The 23,636-nt window shown below is 37.1% G+C and overlaps 1 protein-coding gene across 3 annotated transcripts in view; it reads right to left on the reverse strand.

The window, feature by feature from the left end:
* ank2a (ankyrin 2a, neuronal) overlaps positions 1-23,636 on the reverse strand; it is a 79,121-nt gene that overhangs the window by 13,112 nt on the left and 42,373 nt on the right. Inside the window, exons 18-44 of one of the 3 annotated variants that reach the window (XM_079858254.1) lie at positions 23,386-23,583; positions 21,988-22,086; positions 21,756-21,854; positions 20,950-21,048; positions 20,766-20,864; positions 20,595-20,667; positions 20,461-20,514; positions 19,190-19,313; positions 18,879-18,963; positions 18,197-18,300; positions 17,903-17,938; positions 17,010-17,234; positions 16,059-16,157; positions 15,467-15,621; positions 14,449-14,660; positions 13,830-14,022; positions 13,207-13,303; positions 12,900-13,128; positions 12,688-12,813; positions 12,346-12,468; positions 12,171-12,203; positions 12,029-12,050; positions 4,149-10,262; positions 2,711-2,788; positions 2,487-2,618; positions 2,226-2,366; positions 1,893-2,094 (exon numbers count right to left, since the gene is read on the reverse strand). In XM_079858254.1, coding sequence (XP_079714380.1) covers positions 1,893-2,094; positions 2,226-2,366; positions 2,487-2,618; positions 2,711-2,788; positions 4,149-10,262; positions 12,029-12,050; positions 12,171-12,203; positions 12,346-12,468; positions 12,688-12,813; positions 12,900-13,128; positions 13,207-13,303; positions 13,830-14,022; positions 14,449-14,660; positions 15,467-15,621; positions 16,059-16,157; positions 17,010-17,234; positions 17,903-17,938; positions 18,197-18,300; positions 18,879-18,963; positions 19,190-19,313; positions 20,461-20,514; positions 20,595-20,667; positions 20,766-20,864; positions 20,950-21,048; positions 21,756-21,854; positions 21,988-22,086; positions 23,386-23,583 — 9,251 coding nt within the window. The remainder of the gene's footprint in view (positions 1-1,892; positions 2,095-2,225; positions 2,367-2,486; positions 2,619-2,710; positions 2,789-4,148; positions 10,263-12,028; positions 12,051-12,170; positions 12,204-12,345; positions 12,469-12,687; positions 12,814-12,899; positions 13,129-13,206; positions 13,304-13,829; positions 14,023-14,448; positions 14,661-15,466; positions 15,622-16,058; positions 16,158-17,009; positions 17,235-17,902; positions 17,939-18,196; positions 18,301-18,878; positions 18,964-19,189; positions 19,314-20,460; positions 20,515-20,594; positions 20,668-20,765; positions 20,865-20,949; positions 21,049-21,755; positions 21,855-21,987; positions 22,087-23,385; positions 23,584-23,636) is intronic. The other 2 variants (XM_079858255.1, XM_079858256.1) reach the window with 2 other exon arrangements.

A 23,636-nucleotide genomic window follows, 5' to 3' on the forward strand; every position in this document is an offset into this window, starting at 1 on the left:
CCAAAAACTAAAACAGAATGACATACCTTTCCACTTGGTGAGTTCTAAAAAATCTTGGTGTTAATGTCACCCTTTCTTATTCTGCCTTAAAGGCAGCAAATTTTACACCTTTAGTTTCATACATGAAGTCCGCTTTTTAAAGATGGGCAACTCTTCCATTATCTCCACTAGGTAGGCTGTTAAAATGAACATTCTGGCAAAATTTCTTTACCTCTTTCAAGCTATTCCTCTGTTTCTACCCAAATCTTTCTTCAAGAATATAGACAAACTAATCTCATATTTTATATGGGCAGGAAAAACTGTTTCCAAAATTTGGCTCCAAAAAAGTCGACTAAGTGGAGGGCTTTCCTTGCCCAACTTTATGTACAATTAATGTTCTGGGAACAGACCTCCTCTTTACCATGGTGCCACTTAGAAGCTAAGTCTTGTATTTTAACATCTCTCCCTGCTATGGTGTTCTCTTCTCTCCCTATGTCCGCTTCACATTACACGAAAAACCCAATAGTATGCTCTTCTCTCAAAATTATCTTTCAATTTCGGCATCATTTTAAATTTACCTCGGCATCAACCATGGCTCTTATACGAAATAATCAACTCTTTCTTCCTCCCGTTTCAGATTCTGTATACTCTTTTTGGGAAAAGAAAGGTCTGAAATGCTCTGAAGATCTTTTCATTAATGATGTGTTTGCAAGTTTTTGTGAATTATCCCCATCCTTTAATCTGCTTCCTTCTCACCTATTTCGTTATTTTCAAATTAGGGACTGTGCCTCCTCTCTGTTCTCCGGGTTTCCTTCTTTGCCTACAAAGTCTACATGGGAAGAGGCTTTTAAACTGAATCCTCATATGGGTGGGATTATCTCAAAGATATATGCAATTATCTTGTCAAAGGATAATGCTCACAACATCAAAACAATCAGGGCTTGGAAAGAGGAACTTGACTTAGAGTTTGAGGACGACTACTGGAGTAGAGTATTAGACAATGTACGTACCACCACTTTGTGTTCAAGGCTTAGCTTTATACAATTTAAAACTATTCATAGACCTCATCTCTCAAAGACAAAACTTTCTAAAATGTATCCCAATGTTTCAGATTTGTGTGATAAATGTAAACTTTCACCATGTAACCTTAGCCATATGTTTGTATTTTGTCCCAAGTTACAGAACTTTTGGAATTCTTTCTTTAAAATAGTTTCTGATCTCCTAGGGGTCAAGTTAGCTGTTTGCCCTTTGATTGCAACCTTTGGTGTTTCATCTCGGTGTCAGCTTTTAAGCCGTAGACAGGCTGATGCCGTAGCTTTTGCATTTCTTCTCGCTAGGCGCAGAATACTGTTATCTTGGACCTCCCCACAACCCCCTTCTATTTCAGTTTGGCTCAAAGATTTGGCCTTTTTTTTTAAACTTGAAAAAATTAAGTACAATATCAGAGGTAGGGGGGAATTTTTTTCGAAAAATGCCAACAATTTATTACATTCTTTAATGATTTACAAACCTTAGATGTGGATCGAGTGGGGGTATATATATATATATATATATATATATACAGTATATATATATATGTGTGTTTTTTGTTTTTTTTAACTAATATTACCATCTCAATTATGCATGTATCTTTGCTTGTATGTAGGTATATATATATATATATATATATATATATATATATATATATGTATGCATATATGTAATTCTTTTTATTTATTTCATTTCATTTCTTTTTTTTGTTGTTGATGTTTTTCTGATCTTCAGATGTCTTTTCTGTTTGATCAGATTGGGGATTGCTTTGTTGGGGCTGGGTAGGGTTGTTTATGTTGGGTGGGATGGTATAAAATGTAAAACTGCAGTTTGCAACAATAAAAATTCTATGATAAAAAAATGTAGCTCTGTGTATCACTCACTGGTTGATCTCCAGTTCCTCCATCAGATCCCCATGAATGCTCTCTGAATGGATGTTTCCCATTGTTTCAGCCCATGAGGGAATGTCAAGGAGAGAGGCCACAGATAAGTCTTCTTCTGACACAGCTGGAGGATGCCTTTGTGAAGTCTCCACTCTCCGCACCACCCGAAGACTGTCAACATCCTCTTGGACTGAGGAGAGAGCTACAAAAGACAAAAACATCCACTTTGACACTTTAGACAAAGACTTTTAATTCAAGACTTCTTTTTAGGGTTTACATCTTGCAGTTCTCATATTTATGCAAAACAAGAATGTGCTTATTGCATTGTCCTACCTTCACTGTGGTCCAAAGTCCTTTCAATCTCTGCATATGTTCTTGAGGTTTGCTCCTGGATTGACTTGTGCATTTGAATCTCAATAAGATGGACAATGTCCATGCGATTTATTTTAGTGATTCTTTTAATCAATGTATCTTCTGTGGAATTTGAGACATAATCACAATCTATTATTTAAAATGAATTTTAAGCATTTGCATTTTAATAACATTGTATGAATTTCTTTCTGACTGATAAAACTGAATAAGAACAGGGCTCACCAGTTGCATGCTTTCCTTCTCTCTCTACCCAGCGCTGCAAAAGGGCATGACTCTGCTCTTGTAATGAATTTGGGTTTTCAGCACGCACTTGCTGAATCTCATCTTCATTGAATTCCAACTCCTTGGCCAGTTCTAAAAGAAACATCCACTTATGTATTTGCATCTTGTTGTTTTTAAAAAAGTGTTTTGATTTTCTGACAACTTCATACTGACATACTACTCACCTGTCCAACTAAAACCTAGAAGGTCAGCAATTATGGCCAAAGTCTCTTCTTTCCTATCTGCATCATCATGCCAGTCCACTGTAACATCAAAGTATTTTCATGTATATTTTATGATAGAAATGCATTCAAAACTGAAAAAAACCCTTCAAACATCAAAACCCCATTAATTTGCTATTTGAACTACTTTGACAGCTAATGGACTATTTATGACTATATTATGGGATATGCATTAACGATATTTGAGATATCACAAAAATGTGTGACTAGAGTTGTTGTTAAGTCTTCATCTCTTTGTAAATTATTTCCAAATTCATTTAAACTTCTAATAGTAGCTCTCAAAGAGTAAAAAAAAATATAGTTTTTGTAGCACAAAAAAGTTGCAGTTTTACATATTTCTTAACTCTTTCCCCACCATCGACGGAAATTTCCGTCATTTATGAGACAATGCTTCCCCGCCAATGACAGAAATTTCCGGCTTTTGTGTTTTTACTGTTATACGGTAGGGAGCGCTATGACATCTTCTGAAAGAGTACTGAATCTCCTAATCAAAAGACTTTTGCATCTGTAAGCAGATGTATATGTAAAATAACGTGATCATCAACATTAAACAGCATATATGCTACAGAATGAAATGTCGACCCAGGATGAGGTATAGTACTGTGCAAGCTTTGGGGGGGTTGATGGACTCGATCTACTCCATTTATGTTTTGATCATTGTTCTGAATCCGATCCAGGCGTAATCTTTGCTCAAAATGTTGCTTTTTCTAATGAAACTTTTTGTTTGTTCGTTTAAAAGTAGAGGCTCTGTTCTTTCTTTTGATATATTGCATGTTCATTTATTCATACAACAAAATGAAAATTTTGTGAAAATGATCAAAAATGCTAGCGGTGGCTGGCAACTTTTTAAAAAAATGCTGGTGGGGAAAGAGTTAATAGCATGAAAGCACAGTGACTGAATATCTATATAATTACTGTATATATTGTATAGATCTACAAAATTATATAATATTATATGCCATAATATATTCTTTTAAGTATTTTTCCACAAAAATGTGCCATTGCCAAGGTTGTTTTAATATTCCTCAGATGAAACATGCAGTAGTGGGCATGCATTGCACAGGAAACTGTAATATTATCAACAAAAAAAAGTAGAGCTAGTCAATCTTGAGATTTCAGTTTTCATGTACACACTGATATGCAAATGAATAAAACATGACATAAAAAGTCAAAATGACACACAAACACACACAAGAAAACATTGAGATGAGACAAAGTACAATACAAAACACTACAATATATGAAACATAAAGCACAGGACAACACAGAACAACACATTAAAACACAAAATAAAGAAAAAACTAAAGAAAAAAGACTTTTCATGGAGTTAAGGTAAATTTTGGAGCAAGTAATACGGGGGGCAAGTGCCAAGTAGAGGTACCTTTACTTTGGTCTGGGGTAGTGCTGTCTGAGATTCTCTGCATCTGTGTCTCCACACAATCCTCCCAGTAGGGCCTTGACTCAAAGACATCATCGCCTACGGACGGGGGTCGAATTGCTTTCAAACTACTTTCTATCCCTAACTCAACAGAGGCTCTGTCTCCTTTGGTTTCATCACACTCTGTGTTCCTTGAAGGGTCTAATTCCTGAAAGACTTTGGCAGGTAGTTCAGGTTGACTGGATGCAGAATACTGTGGAGGAGCCTGTGTTGGTGAAACAGGCATCTGGGAGGATGAAGTCTTTGGTTTGGTGTAGTTGCTTTCTATATGAGTGTGATCATCCACAACAGATATGGACCATTCTGAGACACCAATATCTGCCTCAGATTTAGGCCTTTGATTCTGCTCAATGGAGTCCCCTTGTCCTAAAATTTGGTCAAAGCTGGCTGCTTTCACAGCTATTTTTGGCTTAGATGTTGTGTCTTCAATTTCAGCAGCAATGTCCTTGAATAGAGTGGACATTGAAGGTGATGTCTGGAATTGCTGTTGACTAACAGTATGAGCTGAGGCACTAGAAGAACTCATTGATACTTGGTTGGATATGGGCATTTCAACAACAGAATGTTGTTCATCTTCTACTGAGGAGTCGGATGATTCCAGGTCTTGCTCAGAATAAACTGTTCGTGTTACTGTATAATTGGCAGTGTCAACATTCGGTATCAGTGTGTCTTCATGGATTCCATTATCCTCTGTGGGGCTCTTTAGTTCACTCTCTAGAGGGAATTTAATCGGTTCTGGATGTTCTGGTTTAATCTTGGTTCCAGTTTGTCTAAAGCCATCAGACTTTGTATCAGGTTCCTCCGTAAACCTGTCTTGATGCACTAAACCATCTGCGGTCATCTCAAATGAAGCTACAGAAACAGACTCACTAGTGTTGAAATTGACTTGTTCAAATTCTTCACTTGGATCTTCATTTATTGGAAAAAAGACTAATCTTTCTTCCTCTTCCTCCATTGTCCTCTTGGTCATGTCAATGGCTCCACCTCTGGTCATCTCAAATAGTTTTCCCTCTTGGAAGAGGAAAGGATTTGGTGTCCCCTCTTCAGTAGGGGTACGTCCTGGAGTTGTGTCAGGTGTGGTTCCATGGGATTGTCTGTCTGTACACAAAGCAAGTATTTTCTGCTCCTCAGCCTCAATTTGTGCATCAAATGCCTCATCATCTTCCACTTCAGCACTCCAGGGAACCAAGTCTCTTGGAGTAGATGCTGGAATTTCTTCTGGCTTTCCTTCATTGTCCTCTTCATAAATACATAAATCTGTCTGGGATTCATTCAGCACTTCCTTTGCTGCAGTAGTAGTACCTACAATTTCAGTAGGAGAAACTAGTTCTAGCACTTTTTCTGAAGTTGGGCTCTCACCAGGAGATTTAGAATCAACATCAGCATCCGTCTCAATGCCTGTTTCGCTTTCTGCTGATGTAATAACCAGATCCTCCTCAGGTGTAGTCCCACCGATCACTGTAGTATGGTACTCGGTAGAGAACTGTTCATAGTCTTCCTCTTTGTTTCCATGGGTTTGCAAAGATGGTATGTTTGTGCATGTCTGTAAATCCACAGTCTTCAAATGGGTATGGTCTTGCTCACCTTTGTCCATGGTCTTTAAAACCTCACTGGTTACATATGATATTTTGTGAGATAACTCATCCAACTCAGGGTTTTCATAATCCTCATCAGACAATGAAGGTTGTAAAGGTAATACTGGGCCAGATTCAGTCAGATTCTCCAAGCACTGCTCCTCTGATTCTTTCGTTAACACTGTGTTAAAGTCTAGTGGACTTTTATGTGGTGACAGGTTTTCTTCTTTCAGTTGTTTAAAATCACAATCAAAATCAAATTTTACCTTTTTAACTCTTGCATCCTTTTCCATTTCATCAAATGTTTTGATCTTTGCAGCCATCTTAAACATCTCTTCTTCTGGAGTGAATTGCCTTTGTAAAGCATCAAAATCATGAAGATCCTCACTGTCAAGTACCTCTTCTTTTTGCTCCAGGGTCATGGAAAGGCACTGCATATCTGGGGTCTCATGGGACCCTTGGGAGGACTCACTTTCTAAATAACTGTCTTGTTCAGAAATTTTTTCTTTTTTTACTTTTTCTAAATTTTTCCTAGAATCAGAAACAAAAGACTGACTTGCTGAGAAGACCCTTTCAATATAACTTAATTGTCCATACTCCTCCCCAGTGGGACTTCCCTCTAATGAGTCTTGACATGGGGACTCCTTGTTTGGGCTTGGCTCGATAGAGTCTGGCGTTTTTTGAGATGACCCCTCTTCTCTGATGGGAGTAGTCTCAAGTGAGTCTGTTCTCCAGAGAGTTTTAGAGTCACTTATGGTTTCAGGCAGCAGAGAATCCAAACTAGATGGTCTATCTAGTGCATCTTGACTGTGATGGAAATGTTGAGGTATCTTCTCAGACTCAGTGATTACACTGAATTCTGTTGGCTTCATATCATCTCTATAGGATGAATCACTTATCATATCACGTGCAGATGTTTCACTGTCCCATTTCATAACTTGAATTGTATCTTGAATTATTGTCTTCGAATTAGTAGAGGATGGTGACTCTGTTTTGGAGGATGGAGAAAGTGAATCCATTTCAGTGTCATCATTGGATGGTGAATCAATTCTGGTCAATAGGGAAGGTGATTTAATCTTAGAATCATAAGGTGATGTCTTGCTTTTTATGTCGGTTACTGAACATAATTGGACACTCTTGTCACTCTCTGCTCTTTCATGTGATGTCACCAAAATTGATTGGTAAGTTGTCTCCTTAGCCCCTTGATGTCTGACTTCTGTTTCTTCATTAGTTGTACAGGAAGACAAAACAAAGATTTCAGGGCTATTTTGAGGGGTTTCAGCAAGTCCCTCATGTGAAGGAGTGAAAGGAGTCCTAGTCCCTATACTATTGTCAGGAGAGTCTACCAAGGCCTTGTGTTTCTCACTATCAGGACTTTCTTCCGAATCTTCATGTATTTCACTTTTAAGTAAGGGCTCACCTTGCACCATTGCAGTAGCAAATGCAGTGATTATATTTGATTTACCTGGATCCACAGTTACCTTGTGTAACTGTTCCTCATCGTCTAAAGAAGGGCCATCGCTACACTTTAAATAGCGTTTACTTGCTTCACCTGATCTCCGCCTAAAGAGTAGATATCCAGGACTGTCCTCAAGTTCTGCCTTAATATCTGCGCTGAAGTCTTCTGATGGTTTCCTGTCTGGGCTGATCTGAGGTTCCACAGACAATCTCCTATTCTGGCAGATGTTATCTTCATAATAGATTCTCTCAGGTATCAGCCCTGGGTCTTCATTTTCTAATAGCTCAGAAGTTATTTGTTGTTCCTCAGTCTCAAATCTGCCTCGTTCCTGAGATGGTTTTCCATTTTGGTCAATTGATGTAAGCTTAGAGAACAGGTCTTCCGGAGAGCTTTCCTCTTTAAAGTTAAAGATAATGTTGGAAGTTATAGCTGGGTCACCTTCTGTATTTTGGATAGACAAAGTACTGCTTAAGGTCGTCAATGGTTTTTCATGTAGTGATTCACCATCATCGATCAATGGTTTATACTGAATTGTGTTTGGGTCAAAACATGATTCTTGAATTATCTTGTTTTCTACAACATTTTGTTCTTGTAAATGTTGGGACGATACTGTCATTTGGTTATCATATTTTGGAGGGACCTGCATCATATCAGAACTTGACGCTTCAGAGGTTACAGTTGTAATTGCCCCATCTTGTAAATGTTGGGTTGTTACTGTCAATTGGCTGTCATATGTTGGAGGAATCTGTGTTACATTAGGACTTGCCGTTTCAGAGGTCTCAGTCGTAATTGCTCTTTCTTGTAAATGTTGGGTTGTTACTGTCAGTTGGCTGTCATACGATGGAGGGACCTGCATCATATCAGAACTTGACGCTTCAGAGGTTACAGTTGTAATTGCCCCATCTTGTAAATGTTGGGTTGTTACTGTCAATTGGCTGTCATATGTTGGAGGAATCTGTGTTACATTAGGACTTGCCGTTTCAGAGGTCTCAGTCGTAATTGCTCTTTCTTGTAAATGTTGGGTTGTTACTGTCAGTTGGCTGTCATACGATGGAGGAATCTGTGTTACAATAGGACTTGCCGTTTCAGAGGTCTCAGTCGTAATTGCTCTTTCTTGTAAATGTTGGGTTATTACTGTCAATTGGCTGTCATAATTTGGAGGAATCTGTGTTACATTGGGACTTGCCGTTTCAGAGGTCTCAGTCGTAATTGCTCTTTCTTGTAAATGTTGGGCTGATACTGTCAGTTGGCTGTCATGCGATGGAGGAATCTGTGTTACAATAGGACTTGACGTTTCAGAGGTCTCAGTCGTAATTGCTCTTTCTTGTAAATGTTGGGCTGATACTGTCAGTTGGCTGTCATGCGATGGAGGAATCTGTGTTACAATAGGACTTGACGTTTCAGAGGTCTCAGTCGTAATTGCTCTTTCTTGTAAATGTTGGGTTGTTACTGTCAATTGGCTGTCATATGTTGGAGGAATCTGTGTTACATTAGGACTTGCCATTTCAGAGGTCTCAGTCGTAATTGCTCTTTCTTGTAAATGTTGGGTTGTTACTGTCAGTTGGCTGTCATACGTCAGAGGAATCTGTGTTACAATAGGACTTGCCGTTTCAGAGGTCTCAGTCGTAATTGCTCTTTCTTGTAAATGTTGGGTTGTTACTGTCAATTGGCTGTCATATGTCGGAGGAATCTGTGTTTCAATAGGACTTGCCGTTTCAGAGGTCTCAGTCGTAATTGCACTGTCTTGTAAACGTTGGGTTGTTACTGTCACTTGGCTGTCATATGTTGGAGGAATCTGTGTTTCAATAGGACTTGCCGTTTCAGAGGTCACAGTCGTAATTGCTCTTTCTTGTAAATGTTGATGTGTTACTGTCATTTGGTAATCATATGTTGGGGGAACCTGCATCACATCAGAAGTTGCCATCTCAGAGGTAACAGCCGTAATTGCTTTATGTTCAAAAAGTCCAGACTTGCTTTTTGATGGATCTTGGCCAGTCTGAAATGCCTTCATCAGCTCTCTTACAGACATGGTTTCTGCCAGCCTTTCTGTCTGTGACTTTGGAGATATGGGGGATTTTGGAGGAAGCTTGGTTGATTTTTCTGTCTCTGTGACATAAGACTTACCCTGGGAAGTATTCACTTTCCAGTTTTGATTGTCCACCTCCTTTTCTTCTTCAACCTTCTTCTGCAGTGCCTTAACCCTGTCTTTAATGGATCCAATTGGAGTTTCTACAACTCTAGGAGACACAGGAACCGATCCAAAGACAGGTTCAGATCCACCAATAACTGCATCTTCATCAAGAGACTCTTCAGACTGACTCCTACTCATCCTTTCCAGGTCATCTTCAGAACTGCCACTTGCAAACTCCCTCTCTTTACGCCTTTTCCTTAATGGCTTTTTTATTTTTGCTGGACGGTGTTTACCATGGGCAACGAATACCTCTTTAAAGCTTTCTTGAACAATATCTACATCTTGTGAATGACTAAATGGTACAGGTTCCTGCAGACATTGTTCTAAGTCACCACTGAGATATGAAACCATACCTGACATATCCCTCTTAGGAGAAGAACTTGATATAGTGTCTCTTGTGATTCGAACTTCCTGAATGAGAGTCTCTTGGTCTTCAGTGATGTTTTTGCTTTTGGATTCCTCAACATCTGTCTCACCGAGAAGTACCCACTCATCATCATCAATGGTTACAGATATCCCAATAGCACCTTCCCTCTTTGTTTTATCCATTGTTCCCTCAAGGAGGATCTCTTCTACCTTTTCCAAGTCCTCTTTCACTTTTTCAACAATTTCAAATGGCTCATCCACTTCGTCATCCCCAGCCTTGTCTGATCTCTCTCTGGCATCCGAGGAGCACGATATTTCGGATTTTTCAGAGGTCAGAAGGACTGACACTTTAATCAGGTCCTGCTTCATATCGGACACCTCTGAAAGCAGATCTGGACTTGCGAGTGTGGCAGGATCATGCATGATTTGCATCATGGAAAACTCTGTTATCTCAGATCCATCATAATCTTCCATTTAAACAGCACAAAGAGTTGTTTAAAAGAACAAAGGGAAAATTAAGAGGACAAAAGACATTGGAAAACTAGTCAGGGCAGGAGCAATACAAACTGTCTTCAGTTCAGATGATAAGGAAACTACTTGACAATGACGAAAATCGCAAAATTTATCTAGATTTGGATCCAAAGGATTTGGGAAGGCATGGGAGCAGTTAAGCAAAGCAAAGAAGAATTACAGAGTGAGAGGAGGAAATGGGCAGGAAATAACTTGCTTAAACACGTTATATTGTTTCAAGTATCCACTCATACACTTGCACAAGAGGGAAAGTATAAAGAAAAACAAAGGGAAAGTATAAGTAATACAGAAACCTGTGCACAAAGAACAAATGAGGAAAGTAATCATAACACGGAGTGGAGCTGTACCAATGAGGCATCTCAAGATTGTTCTCGACATGAAGAGCTCATGTCAACAAAAACACAGATAGCATGTTCGAAACATGTTCAAAGCCCTTAAAAACAGCACTGAGATACAATCAGAGGTTTTTCCCATAAAACACTTTTGAATTATCAAATGCTATGGCTTTGAGTCAATCATGGAGGAACATATGGGAATTTGTTAAAAGACTGAGGTAAATGATAAGGAAAATTTAGGAAAGCAATAATAAACACGAGTGAATCAAATCAAATAAAGAATGTGAGTGACAGGGATAAAAATGCTACATAAATTATGCATATTTTCAAAAAAGTTATCCACACATACAGGCTGAGCAGACACACTCACACACATACAATAATATAATATGTGTAAGTCAAGTTATTTCCATGCAAGGGAAATGATCCATGCAAAGGTGACTTGTGGCAAGCAAATAATTAGATTTCATTACAGGCAAAATAATATGTGCCTGGTCAGTGTGATTTTTTTTTCGGGGAGAATGGTTTGTTTTCCAGTATCTCTTTTGGCATGTAACACATTTGATTTTAAACTCATTAAACATTTTAGAAATCATCATGCCAGAAGTAAGATACCATTGTAAGAGAATATAATTGAACGTAATGTTTTATGAGAACAGCAGACGAAAAAAAATAAAAATGGAGGAAGAGATGTTTATCAGCCATAGCACAGCAGTCAGGGATCCACAAATACAATTTCTGTTAAAATCACTTATAAATATGTTTTCTATAATATTTCAAACAATGTATTATGGAGGTTACAAAACTATGTTAGAAAACGCAGTATATACACTCCTAGGCAGAAAAAAATGTCTACATATTTAATAGTCTTTTAATGGTCTTAACCATTTTAATCACAAATTACTGGTCAGGAGATGAACCAAGAATTGCACTAATACTGTAGATTAAGTAATTTAGCATGGATTAGACTCCCCTTTGTCCCCCTTAGTGTTCCACTCAACGTTAATGGCTTCGAACTGTTCATGAGTAGTTTAAAATGTCTCCTAGTTCTATTCAGTATAGGGTTCAAATCTGGACACTGACCAGGCCAAAACATGAGCTCCACACAAATCAGATGAACCACTCTCTCAATTAAACTTCCCATATTCTGCCCAAAATATGGGAACAACTTTGATGTTTTTCCTGAGACAGAAATGGCCTTTAAATAGTGCATTTGCTTAAATTTAGCTAACTTCCTGACCAATAATTTGTGGTTAAGACAGTTAAAAGCTTAGTGTTTAACCATTTTGGGCTTGGGACTGGGTCTTTTTTTGCCCAGGTGTGCATAATTTTCATTTAATTAAACTATAGACTTAAATATTGCTTACATTTCTCATGTGTCTTCTCACTCTAAAAAGAAATTAGATTAAAACAGAGAAAGTTAATAGGATTGAAAACATGAAACATTTTCTTTTTGCAAAGAATACATTAAAAAGAAATGATTTTCAAAATTTTAAAATAGGCATTTACCTCCACATCTGCATCTTCGTCAGAATCGGATTCCTTAAGAGTAAAAATCAACTGTCAGATTAAATATGGCGAAACTAAATATCATTTGAATAAAAGGTATTGGCTTTTTGTGTCAATGTATGCAAATGTATAGGCTATGCGAGTTAATATGCTAGTTGAGAGTGTCTGCACTTACCTTTGAGTAGATAGGCAGGCAGATGTTCAGGTTGCATATTGCATTGTGGTTTAGACTGCGATATGTTCTTGGCTCTTTTGTAAAAGACAGTCTGCCACATGGTTCTTGAGTGCTGTCACGAATCTGTTGAAACAACCAGTCTGTGACTTTTCTGACCAACAAGAGACATTTACACAATACTGTGGCATCATATTTAAACTAGTAGGGGGCAATGTGGAGTGCTGTAACACATTTGTTTAAAGATTTGTAACTCAGTGCCTTTTTGTGCTGTGTTTAAAATGTTGAAATAATATCCGCATAGTTATCTACTATAAATAGTCCTTCAAATAACAAAGTGCTTACTTTGATAAATAGAGAAAGACGGTTTTCTTTAAAGGCATAGAAACTGAACACATGGTGCTGTCCACTTTTGGTCAGTGGGACCAGATTTCCAAAGCAGTCGGCAAAGATTGGCTTTCCCTCTAGTACCTGTAGAGATAAATATACCACCATTTAGAAAATGTTCTTGTCAATGGCACTTTTTGTTGTGACAAGACTAGCTAAACCACACTTACCTCGACATCTCGACTACGAGCCACCTCTGTGAAGTTCTCCTGCTGCTCCAGAGTTTTGTCCATCTTATCATCCGTCATACAGAAGCAGCGGAGTCGTGCTTCGATGGGGTCTAAAGTCTTGGCGAAGATGACAAACTTGGCCATATAGGGCACACAGATGATCTCGCGATACAGCTGACTGGAGAAGTTCACAGACTCCTGGATCTGACGGCAATCTATGAGCCAGAACCTGGGAGAGAAAACATTTATTTAACCATTTGTCAAAGGAAACCAGTAAGCAAACAGATGTCACTGCAGCAGAACTCACCTTGCTGATACATTGGTGGTAAATGAAACACACTGGTTGATGAATGTCAGAGGTGTGGATCCAGTTATGTCCTCCCACTGTGCTGGAGTTGTCCCTCCTGAAAAAAAAAGAGAACTATTCACACCTTCTCACGTGATTTTTTTTTTCTCTTGGATAATTCAGATTCAGAATCAGAAAGAGCTTTATTGCCAAGTGTGTTTACACACACAAGGAATTTATCTTGGTGCCAGGAGCTTCCAGTGCAAAAAAAGGTACAGACATTTATAGAAATTAAGACAATAAAATGAAATATAACATCAATAATAAAGAGATAAGACAATGAAATTTAAATATATACAATATTAAAACATTACAACAGAGAAAAAAAATACACCAACAGACAGAAATATGAATGTACAGATATTCTATTTACAGATGGACAGTTTTGAGATGTTATTTACAGATGTACAATCCTGTGATGTGTTATGTATTGTTAAGGTGGAACATAGCCTGAGGGAAAAAGCTGTTCTTATGCCTGGCTGTTCTGGTGCTCAGTGCTCAGTTCAAAGAGAAAGTGGGCTGGATGTGAGGGCCCAAATTGATGGACAAAATGGGATAAACTCCTACTCTTTATCATCACATACCAGTAATGCTACATAGCAGTCGTAGAGTGGGTGTACTGCTGGTCCCGTCACTGGTTGGGCTTTTAGGGACAGGAATAGTCATTGTGATGGGCTTGTGAAACTTGCGTCTTCTGGGTTCCAATGTAACAATTGGGCTGAATGTAGCCTTACTACCCAGGATCTTCCTCACCAGATCCTCACTGATGGGCTGGGCCTAATGAAGGATGAGATTGAGATTGAATTTTTCAATTCCCTCTATCATTCTCCCTGCCTCTAAACAATGTAGGAGTAATACTGTATATTAAATAAATATTTTTGAGAAGAGCGTAACTATAATTTTTTTTTATTGAAACCATGACAACACATTTGAATATTTCTTGATATTTTCAATATCTTTTTTAATATAATGCATTTGTATTAATTTTGCAGTTTTTTACCTTTACTAAAAAAAAAAATCAAAAAATTGGGCTACACATTGACACAGACGGGGTAATAAATAATCCTAAAAATTGTACAGTGTTGCCCTCAACATAATGTGTGTATACAACTGATTTAACACATGTCAAAAGCTAAATAAAAAAACTCTTCTTTATACATTATAAGGTCAATGATCAAGCTTGCAAGGCACAGTGGGGATCACCTGTAGTCCCACACGTATACGTTTAGTCAGGGCTCCCTCGGGGAACACAGCCTGGACCTGTGGAACAAGTGTGCTGCTCAGCACCCCACCCTCTGGACCAATCAGGTGACTGTCCTGTTTAATGCGGGACACCACAGCAAAGTATTGTGGGAAATCCCGGGTGATTAGGCGACATATTCGCTTTTTCTCCAGCTCCTCAGGACTGTCCAGTTCTGGTGTGAAAATTACAAATAATATCTCTTAATAAATCTTTTGTTTTTGTGTGTGTGTGTGCAATTTATCTAATATAAAATTAGTTGACAAAGAAGATTATGAGCATGATTTAAGGTATGCATTAAATAAAACTGTTTAGGGTTTATACAATTAAGTGTACTTAAATGGTGAATAATTATGTTTGTATGATAATCTCACAGAGAATACACTTCCAATCCAATCCAAACAAGTAGGTGTCACACTTTTGTACTAAATCACCTATTCAACTAAAGACATTAACTGTAACACATATACTACTGTTCAAATGTTAAGGGTCTGTAAGATATATATTTTTTTCAGATAAATTAATGCTTTTTTAAAATAAATTATTCAGCAAATATGCATTAAATTGATCAAACGGGACATAAAAAAAAAAAAAAGTTGTTCTTTCTGAATTTTGTATTCATCAAAGAATCCTGAAATAAATGTATGACGGTTTCCACAAAAATAATAGGCAGCACAACTGTTTTCAACATTGAAAATAAGTAAATGTTTCAAAGCACTAAATCAGCAAATTTCTGATAGATCATGTGACACTGAAGACTGGAGTAATGATGCTGAAAATTCAGCTTTGCCATCACAGGAATAAATTACATTTTAAAATATATTCATATAGAAATCAGTTTTTACTGTATTTTTGATCAAATAAATGCAACCAATTTTTCTGTGGCACACCACTGGCCGAGTTTGATATAAGTGTAAAAGCAAATTTAAGGTGTGTTATGTTAATCAAACAAGTGTCTCTGTGCATTCTTGACACACTCACCTTCGTCCATGCCATTGAGTATCTGATTCAGCTCCTCTTCTGTATGGTCACAGTGATGTTCTCTCCAGCTCTCTCCTGTCTCACTGCGCAGAATCACTAACTCTCTTTCTGTCCCACGCAATGCAGCAAAGTGAGGGATCTCTACTATTACAGGCCTGCAAAAATAAGGGGTGTTATTTTAAGACAAATTAATGTATGGCTTTAGACAGCATAAATTGAGGGTTGTTGTTCAGAAACAGATATTGCATCTGTGGAGGACATACAAACAGGAAAATGCAGCATGCAGCAAGGCGGAAAAAGAGAGTAAACTAAACAATGGATAATGCGATATACAGTAGGCACACAGCACATGACAAATACATTAAAAGAATAACAGTAAATAACAAATGATATCAAAATGCAACAAGGGAGGAAAAGGTAAATTCATGGAACACCTCTATTTCGGAATGATAAAAACTAACTCACAAAACTATAAAAAAAAGGGACAAAATAAAAAAGAATATGACATCTTGGAGATGGAGGTGTATTTAAAAGAATCAGGGGGAAATGTGGCCGGTATCCAGTGGATATTTGGCATTAGGATCTCTCCTACCCGAGGAATTTGGTGCCGGGTGGACCCAGCTGCAGAATTCTGCTGACAAGACTTTCACCCTCATTAAGAGGAGGAGGGGCTGTTGGGAGGTGGAGTTTACTGTTCCGATCGCAGCCATTAAAAAATATGTGGAAAAAAACAAGGCACACTGTGAACCTGATTTCCTGAACTCAGATTTAGTGAGAGAGGAACACTGTTGTCATTCCTCAAAACTAGCGATGACAAGTGTCCTAACCAGGTGAGACGAACACTAAAAGCTCTAACATTAGTTTTTGTCTGTCCAAACCAGCTCTGACATTTTGTTGGTCACTTGCTCTCTATTTCAGCAGTGTCATGCCAAGCAGTGTTGTTATTGTTTAATATTAACGAAAACTATTAAAAAACTATTTAAAAAAGTTAAAATATAATCAAATATAAATATTAGATGAAAACTAAAACTAGAAATGTTATATATATATATATACAGTATATATATATAGTCATTTTATTTATATACAGTATATATATATATATATATATATAGTCATTTTATTTATATACAGTATATATACAATATAATAAAAACTGAAAATATAAAATAAAAGCTAATTCAAAATATGAATAATTATTATAACAATATATAAATATTATTGAAATAATACTGATGCCTAGTAGCCCCATACAATGAATCTCATTGGTTCAAAATTCACAAAATAAACAGTCTTATTGGTTAAAATTACATCACATTTCACAGCTGATTTAGTGTAGACTAACAAATTGATTGTAGCTGGAAACTTGTAACATCACTTCTGGTTAGGACACATCAAACATGTTGACATATTGTTCTGCTTTGTCGGTCAAGACGAGACAAAATAGAGAACATATAACTGCGCCATACATACACAAAAGTAGACAAAAATGTTCATGGTGATACAGCATAAATGTTCAGTTTCAACCTTTGCATTCGCTTACCCAAGAAACTGGGCTCCGGTGGGTCCAACTTCAATGATCTTGCCTGCGAGCCCCTCTCCCTCCACCATAGGGGGCATAGAGGCCAGTCTGTGCCTCTTCACCAGACGACATGTGACCCGTGTCGGGGCTGAGCACTTTCTAGGTGGCACAATAATGCGTAGCCCATTGTGCCGACAGCCACGCATGGCTCCGCCGCGAGCATCCACCATGAAACTGACCAGGAAGCTGTTTATATAGAACAACAGCAAGTGACAGTGAAACACACAATGCAATGCTACTTAACCCACAAATGAAATACAGGAATAAATACATTAAGTGTGCAAATTCTTGTTTTTAAACTTATGGATGCCACCTTGCATTATTACTAGTCTGTCTCATTTCCCAAACTTATTTTTTAGGCTCTGTGGGCTTCCATATGTTTGTAAACAATCATTAATTTTGCAATTCTCCTTGGTACTATTAGAAATTACACACTTCACCAGAAAAGTTCCCGGTTCCTATTGTTTTCTGTTCAGCCCAGAACACTCATTTTATTATCTGATTGCGTTGCCATTATGTGTTGTAAAATTACAGACTCACCGACGAAACTTTTGAGGAGTGTTGTTTAATGTCATTTATTGCTCAACAGGTAATTGGGAAAATACTGGAGGATTCAGTATCATTCAACCCATGTGAGAAATATTGAATAATATTGAATATTATTCATGGGGTTCTCTATGAATACTGAGACATGAGTAACTGTATTCATTAAAACATGCTTATTAAAATTGAATAGGCACAAATAGGCTCATTTAAAAAAGCTCAAAGCGGTCAGTTGTTAAAAATACATGCAATAATGTAATATAAGTAGATGAAGAGAGGAAGAAAATGGGCACAAGGAAGAGAAGTGTCACCTGCTGTTGTCATGGTCAAGGCATGGGGTAGATCGGCTAAAAGCAGAACAGAAACACAATCACGAACAGCAGAGAGAGAGGCCGAGAGTGATTTAGAGAGATGATGTGAGTGTAATAAATGAAAAAACAAAGAGCATGAAATAACAATATGAGAGGAACTTGAGCAGCTGTCATTCATGGTCCATAAGAGTGGCATCTAATGCAATGCCTGCTTTGAACAAGGATACACACCTTGTGTAGGACAGGGGAGGTAAGTGTGTGTGTTTGTCTTTTTGAGTGTGTAAACCTACTAACCCTGACTGCAAAAGAGTGCTGGTTAGCACCACATTATCCAGATGTTCAGCACCCCAGCTCAGTCGATATGAGTCCTTCTCATGCTCTCGAGAGAACGCTGACACCTGACAAACAACAAAATCAGACTATAACATATCATGAAATAAAAACCTAAAGCCCATTTACTATTATTAATATTCTATTATAGTATTTATTAACATTTTTAATTAGCCTTTATTTTTATATTTTCACTTTTAATTTTAATTTAAATGGTTAGTCAACCCGTAAGACTTTCGTTCATCTTCGGAATAAAAATGAAGATCTTTTGATGAACCTGAGAGATTTCTGTCCCTCCATTTACAGAAAGCCTAAATTAAATCTGTTCATCATATAAAGCGATCTAGTCTCTTTTTGGACAAAAAATTGGACTAAATCGCTCAATTCATGTGGATTAGTTTTATCATCACTTTATGAAGTTTTTGAAGCGTCAATTATAGTATTTTTTTGTCATTTTTAAATTTTAGTTTAAATACTTAAATGTATTAATTTAAGCTAGCTGCAAAGGCACCATTCTAAGGTTTTAATGTACTGTAATATTTATATTTTATGCTATTTCATCTATTTCAATTACTAATAGTTTCAGTTAATGATAACACTGGGCCAAATGTTAAATGAGACGTATATACGAGGTGCGATAGTTCACCTTATGAAACTGGTGGCTGGAGATCATGTCCTCAATCAAGATTCCTTCACCCCTGTAAGCAAGATGACTGGGGGTCTCATGGGACCTGTGGTAGGACAATGCAAGCATGTGGGCAAGACAGCATTATGTGTGTATTTCTGAGAGCCAAATCCCCAGAAAAATCAACAAATGTTTAAATTAAATCTGTCTCAACCAATGGTGTGTTTGGGGGCGGGGCTAACCGTAATAAGCTTTTAGAAGGAATTAGCTTGTTTTTTGAATAGTTAAACATTGTTTTGTGTGTGTTAATGTGCCTGTGGGATTTTCTTTACCGGTCTAGGTTGTGGGTGTAGCTCATGCCGTCCAGGTAGTGTCCAGGTAGAGAGTCATCACCAAGTTCTCTCAGGTCCTCTGCTCTCAGGTACTCCCCTCCATCACCTGTCATTGTGTCCTCACCTGCTCATACACACATTTACAGTATGGATTGATTAATACTGTCAATTTGACAGACTGATGAACTGAGTGTGGGCTGATCAAATGACTAGCTTGATTAAATGATGGACTGACTAGTCTATAGTTTAATAAACAGCCCAAATCGTGACTTTATTTCTATTTCTTTGGACATTCAAATTCTCTCTCATTTTCTGATCCAATATAAATGCAAATGAAACAGAATCCTTTTGAAATTCAGATCAAATAACATTTATTATGAACCTTCAGATTTGTGATGGTAAAGATTTTTAAAAAAGAGACAGAAAGGACAAAATAAAACCCATTAAAAAGTAAAATAAATAAAGACGAATTTATCTATTTTATAAATTTATATTTAACATATTAATTTGCTTATTTATTCTGTCATCTAAAATGAGCAATAGTAATAGTGATGACAGCCATAACAAGCAACGCTAACTCATTATGTAGGTATTATTAATTAAAAATGCATAGTGCCCCACATATATCATTTATTCTCATTTTATGATTTTAAAAATCAGAGATGCAAACTCATCAGGGGTAAAAAAAAAAAAAAGTGACAAAGATGGAGTTATGATGAGAGGATTTGCGAGAATGTAGAATGCAGTCAGTGAAGTCGTGAAAACTTCACTGACTTGTTCACTGAACAAAACTTGTTCAGAGTGGATTCTGACTAAGATACAGTAAACACCTCTGATTGGCCATTGCTTTTAACAGAGATGCCTGTGATTGGCTACAGTCCTCAATGCTGAAAAAAACAAAAACATGTTGGAAATAGAAAAAGTGTTTTAAAAGCAGTCGCACACACATGGAAACCTACCTCCCACCACCAAATTAAAAACCTGCCGGATCTACACAAATCACACACATGACCTATTTTGGATTCAAATGGCGTATTTTGCCAAAAGGTGACAAGTTTGCATCCCTGAAAAATGCACAAATCACTAAGAACAAAGTTAGTTTTCCACTGTTTAGTTTTCTATACACAATAATCATGCTGGTTGCAGTTAGCACACAAACTGCAAACCATACGTTGGAATAGATACAGAACGAACTGAACAGACTTTGGGCAAATGCAGTATTGTTAGTATAGGGGTGAGTTCGTTTCACTCTATATCTATAGCCTTTATACCTTCGATCTCCATAGAGACTTCAGTAAAAAGCTCCTCCTCCATCTGATGCTGGGCTATAGAGGCACATCAGCTTTTACATAGACATATGAAATCCTGACTATGCATAATACACATTAATAAAACAGTATCTTACCCTCCTCATCAGACACATCCAGAACTTCTGTCATTGTCTCTGGAACATTCATTTTGTGTTTCTCTGTCACCGTCTACAGTAGTTGAAATAAACAAGGCATATTCAACATACACACTCTACTGTTTATGCATACATCAAAATTCCTTAATTTGTAAAGTCAAGGATACGTACGGTTGTTGTTGTGATTATTTCCTCAGTAACAACTTTCAGAGTGTCCACCACTGAGATGTACCCCAGACGTTTAGCAATAGAGAGTGCTGTGTTACCATTCTGAGAGAAATTGAATGTGAGGTTAGAGGACAGAGATACTGTACAGTATTAACATCATTTCTGTAAGTACGAGTGTGTCCCTCACCATAGTGACGGCATTAGGCTTAGCCCCATGCTGCAACAGGACATTGATTATGTGTGTGTTTCCCTGCTGAGCAGCTTGGTGAAGTGGTGTGTAGCCGTTCTGAAAAAAAAAAAAAAACATCAATACAGTAAACTATGAAAGCTTGTTTCCGACACGGAATAAAACAATTTAAAAATATAATTGCGACTTTTTATCTCACAATTCTGACTTTTTTCTCACAATTGTGAGTTTACATCTCACAATTCTCACTTTATTTCTCGCAATTCAGAATTGCGTGATAAAACTCGCAATTGCGAGAATTAAAGTCAGAATTGCGAGGTATAAACTAGCAATTGCGAGGAATAAAGTAAGAATTGTGAGTTATAAAGTCAAATTCTAACTTTTTTCACAGAATTGCGAGTTTATATCTCACAATTCTGACTTTATAACTCGCAATTACGAGTTTATATCACGCAGTTCTGAGGAAAAATAAAAATCTTACAACAGAATTGTTTGATAAAAAGTCGCAATAAAATATTACGCTTATAATTATTATTTTTTTAATAAAAATAATAAGTAGATAATAAGTAGATAAATACCAGCATGCTTGTTGTGTATAAACTAATTCATAAAATAAAACAATTGCAGTACTTTTAAAACCAATCACAGATATCAGCAACATCCATCCATTAATTCAATCATAGTACAAATAGTTCATAACTGAAAAAGATGAAATGAATAGTTTATTACATAATTATTAATTGGGTTATCAAGTCACATAATGAAAGAATTAAAAAAATATATATATAAATATATTAAACTCTTACCTTAGTTTTTGAATTGACATTAGCACCATTTTGCAAAAGGAAATTAACCGTTTTTACATTTCCATAGTGACAAGCAACAATAAGAGGAGTGTAGCCCAACTAGAAAAAAACAACCAAATTTCACATTAGCTGAAATATAACATATCTTGACACTTTCTTTCCAAATTATTATTTTTAAAAATAAAAATACAGTAAAGAACCACAGTAATATAAAACTACGTGTCATGCTTACTTTGGTCTGCTGGTCTATGTTGGCATCGTGCTTGACGAGTATTTCAGCCACATGCACTCTGTCCTCCTGAGCAGAGAGGTGAAGAGGAGTAAGACCACTCTGAAAAAGAAAAAGAAAAAGAAAAAAGAAATTATGAACCAACTCATGTTTATTGCATGGCTCTCTGGAATACTTCTTTCTGATTGGTCACTTGCTGAATTCTACAGACCAATTTTTTTTTTTTTTTGTGGCCCTATTATATTAGCAAATGGTTTCTTTCTACTAATTTGCTAATGCACAAGTAGATTGGAGATAACAGTACTAGTAGCACAGTCGGAATAAAAAAGTCGGAATGAATTGGCCATTGTAAGGGGTGGTTTAAACCTTTTGTAATCCAATCTATAGGACATATAAACATTTGATCGGGTTAAAAAAAAAACTGTAAAATTCTGTGCATGTGCAATGATGTAGAAATGGTTTAATGATGTTGAGACACTGATGTTGTTGGGGAAAAAAAAACTGATGTTTTTTGATACAGTGTAATAAATGACTGTCGCTTCATTCTAAAATTCTCATTCCACTTATCGTCTATGAAGTGCTGCAGGAGAAAGTCGACCCAGTAGTACTTGCTTCGGACTCTCATCCACAGATGTGTTGTTTTGGGGGCGGGAAATGGTGTTTTTACAGCTTGATAAATACAAGCAGCACAGCACAAAGCTTCATATGCTCGTCGTCTCCCAATCAGGACCCGAAATAGATAAATATTAAGTCTGCTTTTTAAAAGAAAAGAAAAGAAGCGATGGCAGGATGATGATTTGTATGCGCCAACAGCGGGATACTCTGTATATTCGTGCAGTGTGCTCATGTCAAAAGATCAAATCCCATTTGAAGCTTGTGTGTTATAAACGCGCACATCAACCCGATCACTTAATTTAGCGTTCATGTCTGATTTAATTCTGATTAAAACAAAAAAAACTTCCATGTAAACGTAGCTAGTGTCAACATTTAGTCAGTTTGGATGAAAAAAAATATGGTAAATAAGTTCAGGGTATCACTGAAGGATTTTGGATAAAATCAAATTTAAGACTTTTATAAGGCTTATATATATATATAGGCCTATAAGATTTTATTCATTTCAGATTTAATTAATTCATAGCCTTTTGAAGTTTAATAATCACATTAGCCTAAGCCATATCGTGATTCCAGCACATGTCCTATTTTGTCTAAAATTTATAGCTCATGGTTTTTACAGCCATAGGCAGCACAATGCTGTGACATTTTCAATGAAAATTCATTGATTGGTTAGTGTTAGTGATAAACACTGTCATGTTAACCGTTCCAAGATGGCAGATGCTTTGACGTGTCTGGAGCGGTCGAATGTGGCATCTACGTATACATCTCTATGGCTCTAGATCTCACCTTAGTGACAGCATTGACGTGTGCACCCCTCTCCAGCAGTAGGGAAGCCATCTCTGTGTGCCCCTCCTGAGACGCCAGGTGTAACGGACTCACACCCTGCTTGGTCAATGCATTTGTCTCTGCTCCATACTGAAGCAGCGCAGAGGCAATCTGAGTCTGGTTCTTCTTCGACGCAATGTGTAGAGGTGTATAGCCATTCTGCACAGAAAGAGATTGACACAAACCATCAGGAAATACATTTTTGTGGTATT

This window comes from Squalius cephalus (assembly GCF_949319135.1).
Source record: "Squalius cephalus genome assembly, chromosome: 2".
Classification (NCBI taxonomy): Eukaryota; Metazoa; Chordata; class Actinopteri; order Cypriniformes; family Leuciscidae; genus Squalius; species Squalius cephalus.